At 43.2% G+C, this 24,398-nt stretch overlaps 1 protein-coding gene across 1 annotated transcript in view; it reads left to right on the top strand.

Moving 5' to 3' along the window:
* Nucleotides 1-24,398, top strand: part of LOC115087120 (probable methyltransferase TARBP1) — a 421,872-nt gene that overhangs the window by 265,177 nt on the left and 132,297 nt on the right. Inside the window, exons 12-14 of the mRNA XM_029593877.1 lie at nt 2,468-2,643; nt 20,439-20,533; nt 24,146-24,307. Coding sequence (XP_029449737.1) covers nt 2,468-2,643; nt 20,439-20,533; nt 24,146-24,307 — 433 coding nt within the window. The remainder of the gene's footprint in view (nt 1-2,467; nt 2,644-20,438; nt 20,534-24,145; nt 24,308-24,398) is intronic.

Genomic DNA, 24,398 nt, shown 5'->3' with positions numbered 1-24,398 from the left:
GAGAGCTTGTGTGCCTGTGGTAGAATGGGTGCATGAGTGAGAGATTGTGTGCCTGTGGTAGAATGGGTGCATGAGTGAGAGCTTGTGTGCCTGTTGTAGAATGGGTGCCTGAGTGCGTGAGTGGCAGCTTTGTGTGCGTGTGGTAGAATGGGTGCCTGGGTGCATGAGTGAGAGCTTGTGTGTGTGGTACAATGGGTGCATGAGTGGCAGTGTGTGTGGTAAAATGGGTGCATGAGTGGCAGTGTGTGTAGTTGTAAGTGACAGAATATGTGTGAGATTGTATGTAAGTGACAGAGCATGTGTGTGATTGAGAGAGACTGGTCAGGGAGGTGACTGGTATGTGTGTGTGAGGAAGAGATACTAGTTAGGGAAGTTACTAGTCTGTGTGAGACAGAGACTGGTTGTCACTGGTTGTGGGCCTTAAGGAAGAGGACTGTGAGGACCTAGCTTCAGCAGCCACTGCTGCTTCTAGTGAGTGCTATTGGTCTGCAAGGGAAAGGAGTAGGAGAGTTGCTGGAGAGGGTAAGTAAAGGCAGCTTTTTAAGTTTATTTTTCTTGATTGATTGCCATTTTAATTATTGGGTGTTATGTGATGTGTCTGCTGTTTTGAAATATTTTGATATTTAGACAATTTTTATTAATTTTTATGAGTTTTTAATTGTTAGATGTTATTCTGTTCATCAGCTGTTTTGTAACATTTATTAGTATAGTTTTACAATTATTTCTAAGTGGGTATCTATAGCAGCTTGGCTTGCTCTGTTTTCCCAATAGGAGGTGGTAAATATTTGTAGTGGTAAATTACTGTCTTTTCATAAGGAGGGGTATTGTGCCTGCCAGTAAAGAGAGTTTGTTTTGCTTTTACTGAGATGTCATCAGATCCAGAATATCTTTTTTGTATGGTGAGCTGTACGGGTAATGCCCTAGTTCTGCTCTGCACCCATTTTTGGGGGTCAACGTGGTTCCTGAGGATGCAGAATGTATATTTACATTTTGTCCCGTGACGGTCACATGTTCAGTGTGTCACGCATGTGAGAACCATCTGCCAGGTGTGTCCTGGCCGAAAAAAGGTTGAGAACCACTGCACTAGAGAATGTCTTGCACTTCAAGATTTATGTGGTGCTTATTTTGCAAAAACTGTCACCATTGGCCATTTTGAACAGTTTTGATCATCTTTTAAAGGCAGGAGTCAGAACTTGTTGTGGTCTTAATTTGTTAAACTGACTTAGGAGCATCATGGGAAAGAAGGAAATTAGTGTGCATCTCTTCTTCTCAGTGAGACTGAGTAGAGGATTGGAACTGGGATGCCTGGAAATGTAATCTGCTGGATTATTTTCCTGGCTGAAAGATAGCTTTGTAATCATAGCCTTATAGTTTGACTCTCTAACACTTAATGCGAGGTGGTAGACAAAAAGGAGGTTCCAGCAGAGGTGTGCGACAGGGACATCACTTCTGGTTCATGAATGTCACTTCTGGGCTGAAAGAACATGCTTTCACTGCCTTGAGCCACAAGCCATCTTGCCACCATGAGTCAAACGTGGCTCGAGGCAATGACAGCATGTTCTTTCAGCTCAGAAGTGGTTGCAATTTGCCCATGTCTGCATTATCAGCTCCCAGCCTTCCATCTTTAGGAGGATTAAAGACTCTTTGTGTACTGTATAAGGCTATACTATAAGTAGTACCAAAATAGGGATAATTTTTCATGTTCCACATGTACCTTTTTCAAAGAATTTAGTGGGTAAGGAGAATGGCAGGTTTGTTATTTTCATGCCTTCTTGAAGCACTTCAGAATGATCAGGCAGTCTTGGACTGGTGCAGCATTCCAATATCAGGTGCTTCAGGCTGCTCAGTCTCCCCATCTGATAACATACTGATAACATACTGATAACATACTGCTTTGGCAAGTCTCAACGTTCCAAATGAGTGATGAGAACACTCAGAGTGGGAGTTTTGACTCATCTCTTATCAATTTTCTGTTCTGTTAGTTCTCCATACTAGTCTGGAACAATCTCTCCTGATTATTTTTTTCTTGCTGGCTTATTAGTTAATTCTTAATGGTCTTCTATCCATTTTTTTTAGTGTGTGAAACTGGAAATATCTTGTCTGAGAGTCATAGGAGTGAAAACACCAGATAACATGATACTGCTTCTAGAAATCTTTTTAAATGTGATATTTCATTGGCCTGTCAGCAACAGTAGAATAGATAATACCCAAGGGCTCCAGACTGATATGGAGAACTACCAGAATAGGATTTGGTAGTGATGAGACACAATTCCTATTTAAAACAATTAATAAAATTCAGATCTTCTGTAGTTTGTTTCCAGGCTTCACGCTTTTTTCTGACCTTAGATCAGATGAAGGAGAATTGAATCTGAGACTATTTAGTAAGTTGCTAAAAAGAAAAAAAACCAATGCTGAGGAAACAGTTGTTTGAAGTCTCATGGTGATTAAAATCTTTTTTTTATGACAGTAACAAAGGTGATGTAGGACAACTGGAAATGAAACGTTTTTTACACACTCTACTGGATGCTTTATCCAAACTCAGTACAAATGCTTACCTATCAATGGTGAAAACTGACAAGATCCTACAGCTGCTGTTGAAGTTACTGCAGACTGCTTCGTTAAAATCTTCTGATATCCAGGACGGTTAGTGATTATTTTAATTGCTTTCATCCTGTTTTTCTTTTTCCTTTTTGCCTGATAGACAACCCTTTATCACCCCAGGGGCAGTGAGTACCAATCTTTTTAAAATAAGATAGGAAAAGGTAACAATATTAGATTCAGATGAGTAAAAGACACAGAAAAAGTGACTTGAATTTCACATAGTCAGTGATATGGAATCTAGGAATCTCTGATTCTTTGTTTAACTACTTGTTCACATCTCTTCCTATATTGGAGGACCAGAAAAATTCATAGGAATGTTAGAACCATAAGATAATGTTGATTTATATATATAATAGTATTACAGAGCAGCTTATAATTAACATTTAAGAAATCTAAACATACAATCTCTAGATAAAATAAAATGATATAGTGTCTTGAATCCAACAGGTTGCAGTCTTTAAGGCACATGGCTTTATCAGAGGGAGATTGTATCACAGATCTGATCAATTTTTTGATTGGGTGACTAAAGCTTCTAGCAGTGCCCCACACAGGAGACTAAACTGAATAGCCTAGGAGTGGGCCTTAAGATAGTTAACTGGGTTAGAAACTGGTTGAGTGGTAGACAACAGAGGCTAAAACTAAAAGGTATTTTTGCTGTGCAAACAGGGATTATCAGTAGACTGCATCAGGGATCAAACCCAGGGTCCATTTTGCCTAATATTTTAATGAGAGGTTAATACGAAAGATTTGTCTCTATGCAGAAGATGCATAGTTCTTCATTAGAATGGACACTTCTGATGGAGTAGGATCTGAGAGCACTCAAGGAATGGTCAGGTTTTTGACAGTTAAAATTCAAAAAAATGCAGGGCACACATTTGGGGTGCAGAAATCCAAGCGAACTGTACGTGATGGTGTGAAATACTATTTCCTAGCGTGTAGAGAGATGGAATCAGGACCAGAGGATTTATGCTCCCCTGCCAGCAAATGGAGATGAAGCAAGCTGACATCATAATATATATATAACCCTGCAGTGACCCCAGCCTGCCAGTATTCTCCAACTCCAGCAGATGGTGGACGTGCATCCCCCTATGGGGATTGCTTCGAGCTCTTTGAAAGAAAAAATTTGAAATTCTAAATTAAGGAAAAGAAAGCCCTGCTCTCCTGCGGTGATACCTAAAGGTTCCTCCCCTTGTTGAGAATTTCTGAGGTGATTTCCGTGGTCACTCGGAGGTGTGCCTTGTTCTGGTAGCTGGGATTCCGGGCGTGGAGTTAGCTGCTAGTTCATCTGAAAGGCAGGGGTGCAGGAGGCCGAGTGTGGCGGTAACTGCAGATGCCCTCTCCCTCCGTAGCCAGAGACCATCTCTGTACTCAACCGGTACGCGCTGAGCTCAGATAAGGTTTAAAAAAAAAAAAAGTTTTACCTTTGAATCAGAGACAGAGGGATTTCAGGACTTCCTCCAGGTTCGGCGTGCCATACCAACGTTTGTTCCCGCTCCTATTAGGGTTTGGGAAGTGGGCAGCCTAGCAGGATGAGTGACCCCCAGTGGGCTAGGCCCCACACTTAGGCTTTTTTCTTGCATGCCGCGTGGTAGGCCAAGCGGCATTTTTCGCGCCCTCTTGCGTGCTGTGCTGCCCTCTGCAAGCAGTGTGTTGCAGAGGGCACGCACAACTTGTGCGGCAAGGTGCACGCACAAGTTGTGCGTGCACCTTGCCGCACTTTCTTCTAGGTGCTTACTTTTTGTGCACATTCCCCTTTCAGCGTGAGCCATTCAGACTTACATTTACTGCCGCGATGGTGCCGGTAAGCAAGAAGCCTAGGCATCTTCCTATCTGTGTTGGCTGTCATATTAGGTCTTCTCAGCCTGACTTGATTCTAACCTATGTCAGCGCTGTTCAGACGCTCAGTGAGAGTTGTCTTCCTCAGATTTTGCTAAGACTGGCTCTTCCCATTCTGATGATGGGTTGGTTATGGCCTAGACTGGGGGGGATGCCAGATCTTGGTTCTCTCTTGACTGGCTCCTTCACAGGCGAAGGCAGTTCTGAGGGACCAGCTCCAGTTCCTTCTGGGTTTGGTCTGGACCCAGCTACTTTTTCTTGGGTGGAAATTTTTCAAGGTTTACAAGCTTTTCTTTAAGCGCAGTCCTCCACTTCCCCCATGCCTGTCTGGTCGGACCCTCAGCCGGTGACTCCTCCCTCTTCCAGTCCTATGCTTAGGCACCAGAGCTTGCCTCGGTTCCCTGTGGGTGTTCCTGACAGGAATCCAGATAGCACTGATGAGGTTCATACTGTTTTCCTGGAAGATGAGGAAATTCCTCCAGGGCTGGAACCGTATCAAACCATGTTGCAGTTTTCATAGAGATGAACTGCTGGCCCTGATTTCCCAGACCTTGAAACAGCTTGTTTTCCCTGGTTCAGATGCCATGTCGGAGCTGAGGAAGAATCCCATTTTGGTTTCCTTATGTAAAGCCTCTTGTTTTTTCCCTGAGATAGATGCCATTTAAGAATTGATTGATCTGGAATGGGTTGCCCCAAGGCAACTTTTAAAGGGGGTCAGACATTGGAAGGCCTCTACCCACTGGATCCAGCCTTGAGAGAGCATTTGCATTTTCCCAAAATGGATGCATTGCTATGTGCCGTCTCTAAGCGGATGACTATCCCCGTAGAGGGAGAAGCGGCCTTGAAGGATGTACATGATAGAAGGGTTGAGACTATTCTTAAGCAAGCCTTTTAGGCGGTGGTGATGACTTTACAGATTGCTTTCTCTTGCACCCTAGTGGCATGATCTTGTCTGCTTCTCTCTCAAGAGGTTGAAGAGTCTGGAGGGAATTCCAGAACCATTATGGATCCTGCTACTGCCTTTTTTAGCAGACGCAGGCTGTGATTTGGTCTGTACCACCCAAGAAAGAGATCTAGGCGTCATAGTAGATAATACATTGAAATCGTCAGCTCAGTGTGCTGCAGCAGTCAAAAAAGCAAATAAAATGTTAGGAATTATTAGGAAGGGAATGGTTAATAAAACGGAAAATGTCATAATGCCTCTATATCGCTCCATGGTGAGACCACACCTTGAATACTGTGTACAATTCTGGTCGCCGTATCTCAAAAAAGATATAGTTGCAATGGAGAAGGTACAGAGAAGGGCAACCAAAATGATAAAGGGGATGGAACAGCTCCCCTATGAGGAAAGGCTGAAGAGGTTAGGGCTGTTCAGCTTGGAGAAGAGACGGCTGAGGGGGGATATCATAGAGGTCTTTAAGATCATGAGAGGTCTTGAACGAGTAGATGTGACTCGGTTATTTACACTTTCGAATAATAGAAGGACTAGGGGGCATTCCATGAAGTTAGCAAGTAGCACATTTAAGACTAATCGGAGAAAATTCTTTTTCACTCAACGCACAATAAATCTCTGGAATTTGTTGCCAGAGGATGTGGTTAGTGCAGTTAGTGTAGCTGGGTTCAAAAAAGGTTTGGATAAGTTCTTGGAAGAGAAGTCCATTAACTGCTATTAATCAAGTTTACTTAGGGAATAGTCACTGCTATTAATTGCATCAGTAGCATGGGATCTTCTAGGTGTTTGGGTAATTGCCAGGTTCTTGTGGCCTGGTTTGGCCTCTGTTGGAAACAGGATGCTGGGCTTGATGGACCCTTGGTCTGACCCAGCATGGCAATTTCTTATGTTCTTATGTTCTTATGTACCTCGGCCACAGGAGTAGCTTCGGTGATAGCAGCCAGGCGTCAACTCTGGTTATGAAATTGGTCAGCTGACACAGCCTCCAAAGCTCATCTTACCAAGATGCCCTTTTTTTTGAATTATTTGTTTTATTGATTTTCATTTATTACACTAAAGCAATAATATAAAATAAGCAGTCCTGATATTACACAATCATTTCTTATAGATATATGTTCTTCTCATCACTCACATTCAATATCATTACTGCGTTTACTTTATATAATCAATAGTAACTACTTACAATAATAAGAAATAATGGAGGCATGAAACCTAAGGGGAGATTACTATGTAATTTCACAAAATATATAGAAAAGGCTTAACATAGCACTAACTGCACTGTTATATTATTTTAGCTAGAAGCTGGGGACGAAGTGACGATTCTTCTTTGCTCTATGAAACTTGTTCGGGCATAAAAAAAAGAAAAGTATCCTGCTGTTTTTTAATTAAGCATTTGCAGGGAAACTGCAACACAAACGAAAAACCCAAAGAAATAACATCCTGTCAAAGCTAAAACCCTTTCCTCCGTAATTGTGTAGCTAAAGCAAGATCTGGGAAAATATTAACAAGTTTATCATGAAAAGAGTTGGGATACTTAGAAAAATATTTTTTCATGACCTTATTTAGGTCTAGGAAATTTACAAAAGAAACTAATAGGGTGCCCCAATCTATTACTTGATTATCAGTATTTTCTAAAAAATTTGAAAGATTCCCCTGAAAAGGTAACTCAGACGTATTTAAATTAGAATTTCTCTTAGGCAGAAAATAATAGAATCAGTTTCAGAAAAACCCAGTATTTCCTTAAGAAATTTTTGAAGAGTTTCCATCGGTACTTCCCCAGCTACTCTAGGGAAGTTAAGGAAATGACCAAGATGCCCTTTAAAGGGGCAAAAACTTAAAGTAAAAACTTTAAAAAATATATCCAAAGCAGAAATCCTGTGAGGGAGTCAGTTGGACCGTTAGATGATCAAGGGGTTAAAGGGGCAATTAGAGAAGATAAGGTCATCATGGAAAGATTAAATGATTTTTTTTGCTTCAGTGTTTACTGAAGAGGATGTTGGGGAGATACCCCCTATCAGAGAATGTTTTCAGATGGACTGAACCAAATCATGGTGAATCTAGAAGATGTGGTAGGCCTGAAGAGTAGTAAATCACCTGGACCGGATGGTATACACCCCAGGGTTCTGAAGGAACTCAAAAATGAAATTTCAGACCTATTAGTAAAAATTTGTAACCTATCATTAAAATCATCCATTGTACCTGAAGACTAGAGGGGTGGCTAATGTAACCCCAATATTTAAAAAGGGCTCCAGGGGCGATCCGGGAAACTACAGACCGTTTAGCTTGACTTCAGTGCCAGGAAAAATAATGGAAAGTGTTCTAAATATCAAAATCACAGAACATATAGGAAGACATGGTTTAATGGAACAAAGTCAGCATGACTTTACCCAAGGCAAGCCTTACCTCACAAATCTGCTTCACTTTTTTGAAGGAGTTAATAAACATGTAGATAAAGATAAACCGGTAGATGTAGTATATTTGTATTTTCAGAAGGCGTTTGACAAAGTTCCTCATGAGAGGCTTCTAGGAAAAGTAAAAAGTCATGGGATAGGTGGCGATGTCCTTTCGTGGATTACAAACTAGCTAAAAGACAGGAAACAGAGATTAGGATTAAATGGACAATTTTATCAGTGGAAGGGAGTGGGCAGTGGAGTGCCTCAGGGATCTGTATTGGGACCCATACTTTTCAATGTATTTATAAATGATCTGGAAAGAAATATGACAAGTGAAGTAATCAAATTTGCAGATGATACAAAATTGTTCAGAGTAGTTAAATCACAAGCAGATTGAGATAAATTGCAGGAAGATCTTGGGAGACTGGAAAATTGGGAATCCAAATGGCAGATGAAATTTAATGTGGATAAATGCATGGTGATGCATGTAGGGAAAAATAACCCTTGCTATAGTTACACAATGTTAGGTTCCATATTAGGAGCTACTACCCAAGAAAGCGATCTAGGAGTCATAGTGGATAACCCATTGAAATCATGGGTTCAGTGTGCTGCGGAGTCAAAAAAGCAAACAGAATGTTGGGAATTATTAGAAAGGGAATGGTGAATAAAACGGAAAATGTCATAATGCCTCTGTATCACTCCTGGTGAGACCGTACCTTGAGTACTGTGTACAATTCTGGTCACTGCATCTCAAAAAAGATATAGTTGCGATGGAGAAGGTACAGAGAAGGGCGACCAAAATGATAAAAGGAATGGAACAGCTCCCCTATGAGGAAAGACTAAAGAGTTTAGGACTTTTCAGCTTGGAGAAGAGACGGCTTAGGGGGGATATGATTGAGGTGTTTAAAATCATGAGAGGTCTAGAACGGGTTAATGTGAATCAATTATTTACTCTTTCGGATATGTCCTGTTTCCACCAGTCCGTGAACTCCCAACTCCATCGTTTCCAGGGTCCCGTCCTTGAAAGAGCTTCAAGTTCTTCAATTCCGTGGCTTATGTGCGAGTTTGGAGAGTTTTTTATTGAGACTTGGTGTGAGGAGCGGGGTGTTCTTCCTCGTTCAGTTAAGATCCCACTCATTCTGGATTTTTTGTAGGATGAGTTGAATAAAGCATTGGCCCTTAATTCCTTGACGGTACAGGTTACGTCTCTTGCCTGTTTCAGAGGTCTGGTGAATGGTGTTTCCTTGTGTCATCCTGATGTGACCCATTTTTTTAAGGCATCCTTGAGGTTACTGATTCCATTGTGGAGTCTTAACTTGGTGCTGAATTTTTTGATGGGCCCTGCTTTCCGACTGCTGCTTAGCCTTTCTTTGCATTTGTTGACTTTGAAGACTGTTCCTGATGGCTATTTATTCAGCGTGTCAAATTTCTGAGCTGCAGGCCTTGTCTTCAGGTGACTCCAGGGTCATTACAACTGCATGCTGTTCCATTCTTTTTGCCCAAGGTAGTCTCGGACTTTCATTTGAATCAGTCTGTCTCCTTCCCATCCCTGGATAAGGCCTCTTGTGCTCCTTGGATGTTAAGCAACTTATCGTGCAGTATCCGGAGGTTTCTGAACCATTTCGAAAGACTGGATCGCCTGTTTGTTCTCCATGGTGGGAGTTTGCAGGGGGCTCCGGCTTTGCGGGCTACCATAGCTCGTTGGATTAAGGAAGTAGTCACAGCTGCGTATGTGGATGCCGAAAAGCCATTGCCTACTTAGGTTAGGACTCGTTCCTCTAGGGCTCAGGCAGTGTCATGGGTGGAGGTTAGTTGTCTCCCATTGATATCTTCCGAGCTGCGACTTGGTTCTCCTTACACACTTTTTCCAGGTTTTATTGTCTGGATGTGCAGGTCCGGGAGGATGCAGCCTTTGCACATGTGGTGTTGACTGGGCCATGGGCAGCCTCCCACCCTGTTGGGGAATAGCTTTGATATATCCCACTGGTCCTGAGTTCATCTGTCTACATTATATTAAATGGAGAAATCACTTACCTGATAATTTTGTTTTCCTTAGTGTAGACAGATGGACTCTGCTTCCTGCATTCGGCTGCTGCATGAGTGTGTCAATAGTCCTCCTATGGGGCTCTGAGTCCCAAGGGATTACTGGTTAATGTTCATCCAGTCCCTGGCTTTGGGGTACCTAGAATCTTACATGAATTTAGTGTTTATGGTTGGTTGAGTACAGTTCTGGTTACCTGTTTTTAATCAAGGTTTTTGCTAGTCTGTTCACAGATGCTCACCCGCTAGCTCAGTGGGGAGAGCATCTGCCTTCCAACCAGGCCGGGAGAGTTCAAACCCCGCCTGGGGACTTGTAAAGGAAAGTTACATATAACTTCTAATTGAGTTTTCAATCATACACATGCTCCCTCTCACTTATACACTGGCTGGTTGACTGTCTCACTCCCACTCCCTCCCTTCCCCAAAGCATAAATGGTAGCTGCAGCAGCTTTCTCCAACCCCCATGGCCCAAGAAAGAAGAAACCCATTGACCGTGGGGGCTAATGCTGCTGTCTCCCTTGCTGATTGCCGGCTGCTTCTGATTTTGCTCCAGGCCTGCGCTGCTGCTTGAGGCTGCTGCTGCTGCTCAATGCCTTTTCTTTCCATGCATCCCGCTACACATGCTCTCTCTCTCACTCACACTCACACACACACACACACACACACACACACACACACACACACACACTCTTCCTCATGCCAAGGCCTCTCTCCAGTTTTTCTTTCTCTGCCACCAGCAGCTCTACCAGGGCCTCTCTCTCGCCTTTATTTCTTCAGCTGCTGGCCCTCTCTCTCTTTCCTGCCTTTGTTTCTTCGGCTGCAATGGCCTCCTCTGGGTCTCACCCTTTCTACCACTGCTGCCTCCACCCTCTGCCTGGTTATTAGCGCTAGTGGGATAGGGATTTCCACGGTTACCATTGCCACAGGGTCCCCTGACGAATTCATACCTCGGTATTTTCGTGCAGTCGATGCCTCCATCGCTACCATCTGTACCCCCCTTCCAGGCCATTCTGCCTTTTTCGACACCATCGACACCCCTCCCCTGGCGGTCCATCGATGCCATCGATCCCCACATTGATTTTCTCAGTGCCATCAATGTTTTCATCCATGGTGCTGATTTTTCCATCTGTGTCATCGATGCCCGGGCGGATGCCATCGATGCACACCTCGGTGTCATCGATGCCATCATCGATTCCATCAATGCCCAGGTCGGTGCCATCGATGCCTAGGTCTATGCAATCAAGACCATCGACACCCGTGGCCATGCAGTCGATGCCCGTGGCCATGCCACCGATGCCATCGGCGCCAGTCTCCATCAATCGATGCCGTTGACGCCCACGTCGTTTCCATCGGTGTCCTCGTCGTTCCTATCGATGCGACCATTGATTCCGTCGAGTCCGGTATCAATTTCACGATGCCATCGATGTCTATTCGATCCTTCGATGCCACATCGTTGCCATCGATACCTATACCGATGCTGTCTGTGCCTCCGTCATTGTTATCGTTGCTCTGCCCGGGCCATCGACATTTTTTCATATATATATTTTTGACAATACCCTCGAGGCCGCTCTATGCCGCCATCGATACAGTCAATACTGACATAGCACCTACACGCAATGCCCTCGCCTAAACACAGTGCTCCATGCTTGGGGGGGGGTTTACTAAAGCCCCGTATCAGCCTACGACACTACATAGTGCCAGGAGCAGTGCAGGCATGCTGACGGTCAGTCATCATTCGCCATCCAGGACAGTGAGGGTGTCCACCTCGACGCTGGGGAAAGACCGGGCTGAGCACTGTGGCATTCATTGTCACCGGCATGGTGACCGTCCACCACCGACACCATCCAGCACATTGGTGCTATCGTATTTGGTGCTGGAGAATGCCCGGGCCGAGCAACATTGCTACTGCCATCGCCACTGTTCCACACAACGCTGGCAGTCCTCCATGCTGCAGAATGACCGGACTGAGTTCCGCGTAATTCTGCACTGGCGTCACGATACATCGAGCCGCTGTAAAGAGGGCTGGGTTCATGAGTCATAATGGCTCCCCTGTACCCGAGGCATTCCCTACCGACACCGGTGCGGGGTTCTGACCCTCTACAAATTACTGTGGTAGCGCCAGACACGTCCAGCCTGTCTCCTCTGTACCTGCGCTTCCATTCCAGGTTACAAAGTTGAGTCGGACGTGTATGTCCTTCAGGCTATCCCTCGATGACTCCTGAAATCCACGGAGCCATCAATCTTCGCCGGCTCGTCCTTCTGCGATCCACGACGGATGGTAAGTACTCTAATCCCGCTGCAGCAACAATCCCATTGAGACCTGTTCTCTAAATCGGGCCATATGGTTCGAAAGGTTCTAGGTTGTCTGGCCTTCTAAGAACCGTATTAGTGTCACATATCTCTATTGCCAGCTATGTCGGACACAATTCCAAGAGAACCTCTCTACCAATCAATTAGGATTACATCAGACATCCTCCTGTTGTTAGCAACGGGACTCTGTACTGACTAATACTCTGGTTTCTGGTTCTTAATTAAGGACCGAAATTCCAGATGCATTCGCTGATCTGCTAAACACGAGATTCAGCAGACACTGTCTCAATTGCAAGGCCACCTCGAGATCTGGCGACAGGTCAAGACGTTTCTTGTATAGCACACAGAAATGCGGGTACGACTTTTACCGCTTACGCTCCCGTGGGAGATTACATTTATTTATTTATTTCAGTTTTTTCTATACCGACCATTGTTGGACATCAAGTCGGTTTACAGGTTTAGAGTCAGCAACAGTGCTTTACAGTTACCAATATAACAAATTTACAGAATAACTATAATGACATTTTAACAGTTTAACAAGTAGAACCACTAAGCAGATTATATTTAAGTGCAGAATTCCAGTTAATAAAGTGATGACTAGGGGTTTGCATTGTGATGACATGTATATAGATATCTGATTTAATCTAAAATAATAATTTGTGTGTATGGAGTGGACTGTTTTAGTAGATTAATCTATGGGAAGGTGAAGTTTAGTATTCTCCTTGATGGGAGCTACTTTGTGGTGAGTTGTAGGATAAGTGCGGGGGGCGTATGTTATTGTGAGGGCAGGGAGTTTGGGTGGTATATGATGTATTGTTGTAGGCTGCGGAGTGGAATTCTTGAGATTATGAGTATGCTTTTGTGAAGAGCCAAGTTTTTAGTTTTTTCTAAATTTGTGTAGGCAGTGTTCTTGGCAAATGTCAGTGGGGATGGAATTCCAGAGTGTGGGGCCGGCAATGGATAGGGCGCGTTCCCTGGTGGCATTGTAATGAGTGAGTCTGGGTGTGGAAATGTTTAAGGTTGCTAGATAGCGTGATCGAGTAGGTCTGTTTGCGCTGCAGAAGGAGAAGGTGCTATGTGGCCACTTCATATCTGGGTTGTGTAAGGATTTGTGTATTATTGTGAGGGTTTTGTAGTGTATGTGCTGTTGAATAGGTAACCAATGTTCTTTGAGGATTGGGGTCATGTGTTCGTTCCTGCGTGTGTTGGTGAGGATGCGTGCAACTGCGTTCTGCAGCAATTGGAGGGGTGAAATGATATTTTTTGGAAGAACAAGGAGTAGCGAGTTACAGTAGTCTTTTTGTGAATATTGTGGACTGGAGAATTGTCTGGAAATCGTTAAAATGTAAGAGTGGTTTCAGTTTTTTTAGTGTTTGCAGCTTGAAGTAACATTCCTTGAGGGAGTTCTTAATGAATTTTTTGTGGTTGAGTGATCGTCTATCATGACTCCTAGATTTCTTGCGTGTTGAGATGTAATGATTGAGATGTAAGAATTGAGTTAGGGGGAGTGTTGTGTTGATCAGAGATGAGATGGTTGTGTGGATGAGTTATTAAGGTTTCTGTTTTTTACAGTATTGAGTGCAAGGTTGAGACTAGAGAGGAAGTTACTGATGGCTGCAAGTGAAGTTTCCCATGTTTTAATGTGTGTGTGTGTCCAAGGTGAGGTATTTACCTATAGGCAAGTAAAATACCTCACCTTATTTGTTGTGTTTTCTCAATAGGACATGCATTGGTGGTGAAATGCTGTCTATTTATAAGCAGGTCTATTGTGCTTGGTAGTAGAGGAAGTTTGCATTGCTGTTTTTGAGAACACCAGAATATCTTTTTTTTGTATGATGAGTTGATCAAGGAATGTTCTTGTTCTGCTTTAAACCCATTACTAAGGAGCAGGGCAGTGGGGGTAGGGTCCCTGTGGATGCAAAGGGTACATTAACATTTAGTCTTGTGACTGTCATGTTTCAGTGTGTCACGCATGTGAGAACTATCTGTCAGCTGTGTCCCGACAGACAAAAGGTTGGGCTCAATTGGGCTCACCTGTGCATTAATACCTTGGGGTATTTAAATGTTTATATCCTATCTCCCATATTCAGCCTTTCCTCTAGGGTATACATGTATTTATGTGTCTTATAACAAAGACCATTGACCATTTTAGTAACCACCCCCTGGAACAACACTATCCAGTTTATATCCTTTTGAAGGTGTGGTCTTCAGAATTGTAAACAAGATTCCAAACTAATTCTCACCAGGAACCTAATCAGGGGCAATATTACCTCCCTTTTTTCTGCTGACCTCTCCTTTCCCTATGTATCCAAGCATCTTTCTGGCTTTTGCCTTATTCACCTGTTTAGCCACCTTAAGATATAAGTGTTAACCAGCTAAAGTTAGGTCCTGTCCCCGGAATGCCCCAATGCTGCTTTTTTTATTTTAATCTACTAAATTTTGTGCAGGTAACGATTAACCCAGACAAAATTTAAATGGAGCACCGGGAGAAAATTTTTAATCCATAGATTTGTCCAGGTAACGCCCAGAGTTATCCAGACAGATCTTTTGAATATGATATAATTTGAGTTTGTGGTTGTTATGCTATTGGGCTACTGCTGTAAGGTGATCATTGAGATTAGCAATAGATGAGATTTGATCAATTCCCATTTTTATGCAGTTGGATGATATCTACAAACCGGTAGCATGCAGTGCTGAAAGACTGGATGAGGTTGCAGATTGGACAAAAGTAAATGTTGAAAAAGATCAGAGTGAAGACTGAGTCCTGAGGTACTCAACAGATGAGATTCCTGGGAATGGATAATTGTTAGCCCATGAGACACATTGTGTTTTGTTAGATAAAAAAAGGATTCAAACCATTTGAGGGTAGTGCTTTCAGTGTCAATGTAAAGGGTTTGGTAAATGAGCTTCAGTGTTGAAACACACAAATTAATTAGCAGTTTATCATTTTAAAAGGATAAAACTTAGAAACTTAATCAAGAAAGAGATCTTGGTAATCATATCATATACCTGAAGTTAGCCAATCAGGGGCAGATTTTAAAATGTATGGGGGTGCACCTTGCGCGCACTGAGCCCTCGGGGAGACCAGCTGGCTTTCCCTGTTCCCCCCCACCCCTTCCCCTCTGTCCCACCCCCCAGCCCGAAAAAAACCAAAACAACCCGCATCTTTATCTGACAAGTTACGCCTTCCTGCGGGAGGTGTAACTTGCGCGCGCCGGCCCAGCGGCCTTGCAGAGGCCTCTAGCCATGCCCCCACCCCCGGACCACCCATTTTTTCAAGCCCCCGGACTTACACATGTCCCCTCAGTGTATTAAAGCAGCTGGGAAATTTAAAAGCATGCTTGATTGCATAAGCAAATGTGTTCAGCAGGGGAAGGAGGAAATATTGCCTTTATAGGCCACTTTTGAGACCTCACCTTGAATACTGTGCTCAGTTCTAGAGATTGTACCTTCATAAGGACATTGAGATGGATAGACTAGATAAAATCTATGGTCTTTTTCTGCCACCAAGTTTCTATTTATCTATGAGAAGATTGAAGTAGTTCAGAAAAGGGCTATTAAAATGATAAAAGGCCTGTAATACAAACCCTACATACAGGCCTATCCAGTACCGAGCGGTAGGAAGAGCTGCGTTAGTGCCTACGGCACCCGCGGTTACCGCCCGCACAGTGCAGCTCACCTACCGCTCGATCCTGAACCCTAATAATATGTAAATGTAAACCGCGTCTGAAAAGCCTTAGGCCCGCGCAACCCAGGATACTGGATAGAGCGCCTATACAGTATCCTGGGTGCGCGGGCCTAAGGCTTCACGCCACGCTGGTATCTGTCATTTCAAATGTCATTTGAAATGACAGATACCAGGAAGTCTGGTCCGATCGGATGCAAAAGTAAGTTGCTTCGCCACTGTCAGTGTCCCCCCTCCTCTCGGAGCAGGGCGCGAAAAGCCGCCTTGCTCCGGGAGGAGGGGGGACACTGACAGCGCAGAAGCAACGGCGAAGCAACGGTGAAACGACTTTTCAGTGTCCCCCCTCCTCCCGGAGCAGGGCGCGAAAAGCCGCCTTGCTCCGGGAGGAGGGGGGACACTGACAGCGCAGAAGCAACGGCGAAGCAACGGCGAAACGACTTTTCAGTGTCCCCCCTCCTCCCGGAGCAGGGCGCGAAAAGCCGCCTTGCTCCAGGAGGAGGGGGGACACTGACAGCGCAGAAGGAACGGTGAAGCAACTTACTTTTCTGAAGCCATCATCAGGAACAGATGCGATCGTAGCTCCTCCCGATGAAGACAAAGATGGCCGCCTGCACGGGGAAAGCGTACAATTGGCCGCTCAAGACGTGACGTCGTGACGTCACGTCTTCAGCGGCCAACTGCACGCTTTCCCCGTGCAGGCGGCCATCTTGGTCGGGAGGAGCTACGATCGCATGTGTTCCTGATGATGGCTTCAGAAAAGTAAGTTGCTTCACCGTTCCTTCTGCGCTGTCAGTGTCCCCCCTCCTCCTGGAGCAAGGCGGCTTTTCGCGCCCTGCTCCGGGAGGAGGGGGGACACTGAAAAGTCGTTTCGCCGTTGCTTCGCTGTTGCTTCTGCGCTGTCAGTGTCCCCCCTCCTCCCGGAGCAAGGCGGCTTTTCGCGCCCTGCTCCGAGAGGAGGGGGGACACTGAAAAGTCGCTTTGCCGTTGCAGTCTCCATGGCAGCCCCAGTCCGGACATCGGAGGGGGGCTGCAACGTTTTTTTCGCTTTTTTTTTTGGCTTCGGGAGTAGGGGAGAGGACTGGGGCTGCCACGGAGACCGGCACCCATGATCGCGGCCGGGGCAGGTGAGCGGGGGCTGGGGGAAAGCTTGCCACCTACCCTTACCCCTGCCTCTACCGCAGGGGTCAGGGTAGGCGGTAAGTTTGCAGGTTAAACGCGCGACAAAACGGCAGGGAAAACTAGCGATAGTCGGGGCGCGGGTTACGGGATGCTACGGGAATAGCTAATTGGCTCGTTTGCATGCAATGTCGAGCTAATTCGCTCGTTTGCATGCAATATACATGCCGCGGGCGGAAGGGGTTGCCCGGGGAATTTAGGACGCAGTAGGAGTAGGTTAAAAGGAATTCGGGATCGCAGGAAGGGCTAACGCGGCCGGAACGTGAGTTAAAAGTGGCTTAGGAGCAGGGTAAACGCGGCCGCACTTTACAGGATAGGCCTGATAGAGAGGCTTAAAACACTCAAAATGTGCTCAATGGTAAAAAGAAGGGACAAAGGTGACATAATAGGAATATTCAAATATTTGACAGGATTCAATAAAGTATGGAAAGGTGACATGTTCTTTAGAAAGGAAATTCAAGAGCAAGAGGTCATGATATGAAATTGCAGGGAGAAAAGTACAAAGGAAATATGAGAAAATACTTATTTACGGAAGAAGGTGCTAAATACCTGAAATATCTTACCAACAGAGATAATAGCAACCAAAACTGGGATAAGACAGAGTGCATAGTACAGGCAGGTGAGCTTGGGGTTTTTGCTCGGCAGTATGAAACATTGGAGGCCCAAAAAAGGGAAAATTCAAGCCAATGGACAGAGAGTGTGTCATGACTGCATCATGCTTCCAAGAAGATTGGGGTAACCTGCACAGAGCAACATTGTTACAACACTAACAACAGTAGGGTAAAGAGCACAGAGCATCAGTTATAACCCTAAACAGCAGGGTACAACTGTATCAGGCATCCAAGAAGACTGGTGTACCCAGGGCCGGTGCAAGGGTCTGTAGCATCCTAGGCAGACCAATGTAACACTGCCCCCACCCTCCCAAACCCACCCTGAGTTGAAAGTGCCCTTCTGAAGGTGGCAGATATAAAGAGTTATGGTCTCCCTCTTATAGTTCTCGCTTTCATATGTTGCACAAACCTAGCAAGCACTATGCAACTGCTGTCACCTTTCTTTCATATTTTAAAAATGGTGCCCTTGTGTGCCCCGCCCACTGATGCCACCCTAGTCCCACCTAATGGATGCGCCGGCCCTGGGTGAAACCTGTATGTAGCAATTATAGTTAAAATCCAAACATTAATGCTCATGGGAAATTGGATGTTTTGGACAAGAGCCTCACAGTTTTGGTGGTTGGGTAGATTATTAAAAAGCTTAGGAGTAAGATATGGAAGATAGCCCATGTATTAATTTAAACATTGGTCTTGCAAGAATTTAGAGGAAGAAAAAGCTTGAAATAGTCTACCAGGAAGGTAATGGATGCCAGCGCTGTAACAGAATTTGGACATACTTGAGACAGATATTGGAGGTCAATGGTAGAAACAGGTTTGACAGATGGGTTAAAATACATGGGCAAGAGGCGGAGCAGCTGTTTTTGGTTTAAGTATAGGAATTTGTATGCTTATCTACCTTAAAGTAGAAAACCAGAGAGTAAGAATTTTAGCTGGGCAGACTGGTTGGGCCAGTTGATCTTTATCTGCCATCGTTTGCTATGTTGCTGTTTTTGCAGATGTATTCCTTTATCCAAATCAGTTTTTCTCCTTTATGAATTTTATTATCTATTGATCTTTTGAGATTTGCTAGTGTGATGGTCTATTATTTGCTTGTCATGGATGTGAGCCCTTGGCCTATGGTGTGGTTTACTCTGCCTAGCAAACGAGCCCACTAGGCCTACGCTGACAACTGGTGGATTCGCTGAAACTGGACAGGAACTTCACCTATACCAACCCCAATCCCAATCCCCGCAGGTTGAGCCCTTGGGTTTCAAGGGCCGGCAGGGCTTAAGTGAAAGTCTCATAAGGAGCAGTCAGATGAAGTTCTTAACTCTCTGACTTTATTTAACATCTATATGATGCCCCTCTGTAAACTTCTTGCAGGATTAGGTCTGTCATCCTATGTTTACATAGACAATGTACAATTCTTAATTCCTGTTGAAGTCTCGATTGATCACGCACTTAAACTTTTTCAGATTTACTTAATCTCCATTCGCAAGCTCTTGTCGCGGTTGAAATTTATGTTCAATTAAAATAAAACGGAAATACTGTTTATTTGTAATAAATTGGATAAGGAGAAGAGACAGTAACATGACATTGGATTAACCACAGAAGTCCGAAATCTTGGAGTTTTGTTAGGTAGTGAACTTTCCATGAAAAGAACTGTGGCTGCCATTGTCAAAGAAGGATTTTATAAACTATAGATTTTAAAGAAGCTCAAACTGTTTTTATATACTCAGGATTTTCATATAGTTTGTTATTGCTATTCTCAAAAATTCTGAATTTCGATCATCTACCTCAATGCCCCAATCGTTGGGAGGTCATAAACCTTGTGGTCACTGCTCAGTGTGTTCTCTTTCTTTATCACTTTCCTCTTTTACACACGCCTACGTCTAAAGTGGTTTTTCACCTTCGCCACACCTCAGTGTTTCCTCAGGCATGATTTATGTGATTATTTGCCCCTGCCAAAAACTGTATGCTGGTAAAACCACACGTATGATCAAAACACGCATCGTAGAACACCGATCAAGTATTAATAACCAATGTGAGAATGCCCCACTGGTTATCACAATCTCATACTGTCTCTGACTTGCGATTTTTTGTTATTGACGTGATACCAAAATCTGCATAAGGGTGGATAGACAAGAAGATGTGAGAAAACAGGAGGGCTAACAAAGCTTGAGGAATGGTCTAGAGTCTGTGCATTTCTTAGCATTAAAACTTAGCTTCCATTTATGTATTTGGGCTGCAAAAACCCAAGGAAGCGGTTGAATCTAAGGGTGAAATTCTTCTAAGCAAGAGTGAGATCTAGATCGTATGTGATGATCTTAAGGTGGCCAAACAGATGGATAAAGCAACGGCAAAAGCTACAAAGATACTTGGCTGCATCCTGCCTGTGGTCTGAAAAGTGCTCAGTGTCTCTTTACCAGCTGTGGCCCTTCCATGCTACAGGTATACAAAAGGCAGCTTCTACAGTTGTAACACTGGACATCGGGGCTCTACTCGCCTGAGGGAAAACTCTCTGGTTCAGGCAGAGGGACTTAACGGATTCTCCACACCACTGAGAACTTGTAACTCATTGAAGAGCAAATCTGTCCTTGAGGCTTACGGCCGGAGGGCCTAACATTGAGGGTTAAGTTTGGAGGCATCCGTTCTGCTTGCCCATCACACAGAAATTTTAATTGAACAAAGAAAATATAGGAAGATCAGGTAGGAGGCTTAGTGAATTTTAACTAGTATCCCTGACAGTCCACCCTCTTGGACCCGGCAACTTACTTTACCATGGTATCTGTTCATTTTCTTACATGACTATCTCTGTTACTAAGAAACCATGTACTTTGTTTTATTTCCCCCAGATATGGTATTAATTTTTCTCTGGAACTCTGTCATGTCTGCTTCTGTAAGTGTTTGGGAATTCATACTTAGAAGGCTGACGAGCGAGCTAAGTACTGTAAGTATGAACTGGAGTTACATTAACAGTGTTTTAAATAATCTGTATATATTCCGTGTTTGCCTGGTAGCACTGTACAAATGAAAAATAATAATGAAGGCAATTTTCAGAATTAGCTACATAAATGCAAAGTTCATGGGGCAATTTTCAAAGTCCCTCTGAAAATTGCCCTAGCAAAACATATCCACAGAGATTTAAACCTGCTTTTTATGTAAGTATTTTTTTCCCTTCAAGTAAATTTTGAAAATCTAATCTATGCATGTTATTTCCCTCCCCCCTCCCGCAATGTAACCATGCGTTCAAGCCTGCCTATTTTTGCCTGGGTAAAAGTCCACATGTTTATTTCCCTTCTCCCCTACCCCCTCCCATCCCCCACACACATCGAGCCTGACATCCTGTCTCCAACAGTGGCCAATCCAGGTCACAAGTGCCTGGCAGATCTCAGGTACTTTTAAGTGGCCCTGGTTTAATGACTTTTGAAAACTGCTCTTAATAAATTGTGTATGAATATCATGAATTCTGTACTTGGCTGTTTAATTATATAAACTGAAGTATATATTTGTTTGTTTATTTATTTATTTATTTGAAGTTTTTCTATACCGACATTCATGTATAGACATATCACATCGGTTTACATCGAACCAGGTTATATATATATTACATCGAACAGTAGATACATTGAACAAATAATAAATATAAATATAGATTACATTGAACAAATGAAATATAAATTAAATCGAACAGTGGGTACATCAACCAAAGGGGACATAACTTTTGGTGTGAAACTAATCTCGAACAGTGGAAACGCGAGTATTACTTTGAGCAGTGGATACAACAACCAAAGACATCGAATGCGGGTGATAACTGGCAGGGATAGGAGGTCACATATGTAAACTGGATAAAGTCCTTCGTCAGTAGCATAACTTTGGCGCGAACAAAGTGTTAAAGCGCTTTAACACTTTGTTCGCGCCAAATAAATAAATAGTGCAAGATTTATTTGCATTTGCAGTTCATTATATGTGAGGTAGTCACATTATTCAGGTTCTCTTAGCTAATTAATAGAGATGTGAATCGGAACCAGAATCGGTTCGGATTTCAGTTCCAATTCACATCTCTATAGATGTGAATCGGAACCAGAATTGGTTCGGATTTCAGTTCCGATTCACATCTCTACTAATTAATCAAATCTTTATTTGTAACTCACCTTTCCTTTAATATCGCATGATGGAAAACAATAGATCAGAAATTCAGCCATGTTATAAAAACAAAATATAGTGCTATAAGGTTTTAAGAAGCAGCTATAAGGCATAGGAAGGGACATTTTCAAAGCCATTTCCATAGGAAAAAGTGTTATGCCCATGGAAATAGCCTTTTACAAATAGCCCACTCGAAATGCAGCTAAACTTTATGCATGCGTGGCCTGTATGCGTATAAACTTACCTACGGTGAGTAGAGGCCTTCCCAGGGGTGGGGTTTGGGAGGGGTTTTCACTCATATGCATACTTTTGTATTTCCAACAGCATGCAAATGCGTTTTCCCAGAAACGCTCTACGCACATATAAGCGGGTGTAAATATATGTGGAGAATTTTGATGAATTTTCAAAGGGAAAGTATGCAAAATAAAATAGATAACAATATATGATAATTAAGGAGTCTATGTACTACACATTTTTCCCATAAGGGCAAAATAGGAAAAATCCTTTCATATATCAGGCTAAAATCTGGGTGTGGAATATTTTTTTTTTTCCAATAGAAAGGCAATATCTGTATTAAATGTACAAATATGTTAATGCAGACTGGATATTTTCAAGTTTAGGGGGTCATTTATCAAAATGCGATAAGGCGTTTTCGCATGCGTTAAGGGCTAATTGCATGTGAAAAGCCCCGTTAACGCATGCGATAGGCCCTTACCGCATGCGAAAACGTGTTTAACACATGTGATAGCACCATATCGTATGGTGCGATGCAAATTCAGAAAATAGGAGGAGTTAGGGGCGGAGAGTGGGCTGGGTTAGCCTGTCTGTGAAGAGCTATCGCACAGACATAACGCAGATTTTAACTACACCTCTTTGAATTGCGTTAGGCTGTGAGATAGCTGCCATGATTGTGCGGTAGGATTTCATCGCCCTTTGCGATGTCTCCCGTAAGGACTATTTCAGGTGAATAGACTGGTCCAGCGCCTTGGGGGTGGGGGGGGGAGGGAGGGAGAGAGAGAGAGAGAGAGACTGGCGATAATCTCATGGCCCATAGATAGGTATTTGTATCCCTATAGTAGGCCCACCTGCTAACTCGAGGTGGGGTTTAGGTAAGAGTGTAGGGGGTTAGGGGCCACTTTGACATTCTACGTGACACCTACGAACAGAACAGTGGTCTCATGAAGATTTGATGACCTTTGGAGTGAGGAAACTCACTCCATTTATCTTGGAGTCACCCAGTTGTTGAATGCACAAAAAACAACAGGTCTGGCATTTATCGCAGGATCTGAAAATGGTATCGCAATTTCCACTAACTTAGCTCTTCGCGCAGGTAATTAGCGCAAATTGCAATACATGCTATATTAGCATAAAACACGCCCCTTTTGCTATCGCATGCGGTACTTACCGCATTTTGATAAATCCAGGCCTAAGTTTGGGGCTGCATCTACTCTGATCATGATATCTCATGACCAAGATGAAATAATGGACTTTTATGAGACTGTTTTCCAACTTAGGCGCTGTTTAAGTAGAGCTGGCTGTTCTTTCCTCTTATTGCTAAGAGCCTCTTAGGACACACGATCCCCAAACCTTTTGAGGCACAAGGCCAAAGTGGGGTCTCCCATTTGAATATGCTTTGAATTTTATTTTTATTTGTTTAGTAGTCTGCCTGGTAATTGTGTTTGTTTTTTTTTGTTTTTTTTTTTATAATTTACTTGATATGACTGAGCTACCTAACATCAAACTAGTAGCTTTTCTTTAAGTTAATTCTTGCTTAACTTTCGGCTTTGGAGATAGGACTGTAAGGCAATAGCAAGAGGAAAGATTTTTTTTCCCAAGGCTAGTTTATTTAGGACATATGCAAGAATACATACAGAGTGTTGGCCTGTGACTGGAGATAGTCATGATTTATTTCATTTATAAATGGAATTATGATGCATTTATCACCTATCCTGATCTCCTGGAATTTAATATTCCCTTTTTGGAAGATTTTCTCCTATGTCACAAAGCCAAACTTTAATCTAGTATGGAAGAGACAGGCTTTACAATGACCATCCCACTTCTGGAATTAAAAAATATTGTAGCTGAGATTCAGTAGTAGAGAGGCACAGCAAATTCAATTACTGGTAATGCCTTATCCAAAGCCATTTCTCATTTTTTACTGTAGTTTTATTCTTCTCAAGTAAAACTGTTAATAAAATAACCTAAATGATGAGCACTAAATTTAAAAAGGTAAGCTAACCCATGCAGCACATCCTACTTGAAACTATTCTACCAGTGAATAATTCTAGACACACAAATTATTTTGTCAGTAAGGTAGTGAATGTAATTCATATAGAAATGTAGATGATTAACTTTTCATGTTTCTCTTCCAAGTGCAGTAGATCTGTTGTTATAAAAAAAAATGTCCTCACTTTAGTTTTCAGATTTGGATCGCTGTAATTTATACTTATCAGTGCTGTCAGAGATGGTGAATGTATGTTCCCAGGTTGGTTGGAAAGGTGGATCATCTGTCCAGAGTTTCATCTCATCTTTAATAAATTCCTCACTTAAGAATCTTGAGAGAGCTACTGATGAAAAGGTACTCATTACAAAGCTTTAAAGAGTGGCTACATAAGGATATTAAAAAATATTTTTCTTCTAAGAAAGGGCATGTGATCACATTCAGCCAT

This window comes from Rhinatrema bivittatum, chromosome 3, assembly GCF_901001135.1.
Source record: "Rhinatrema bivittatum chromosome 3, aRhiBiv1.1, whole genome shotgun sequence".
NCBI classification, from domain to species: domain Eukaryota; kingdom Metazoa; phylum Chordata; class Amphibia; order Gymnophiona; family Rhinatrematidae; genus Rhinatrema; species Rhinatrema bivittatum.
The sequence above is the reverse complement of the archived record's forward strand: the minus strand, read 5'-3'. Positions and strand labels throughout refer to the sequence as shown.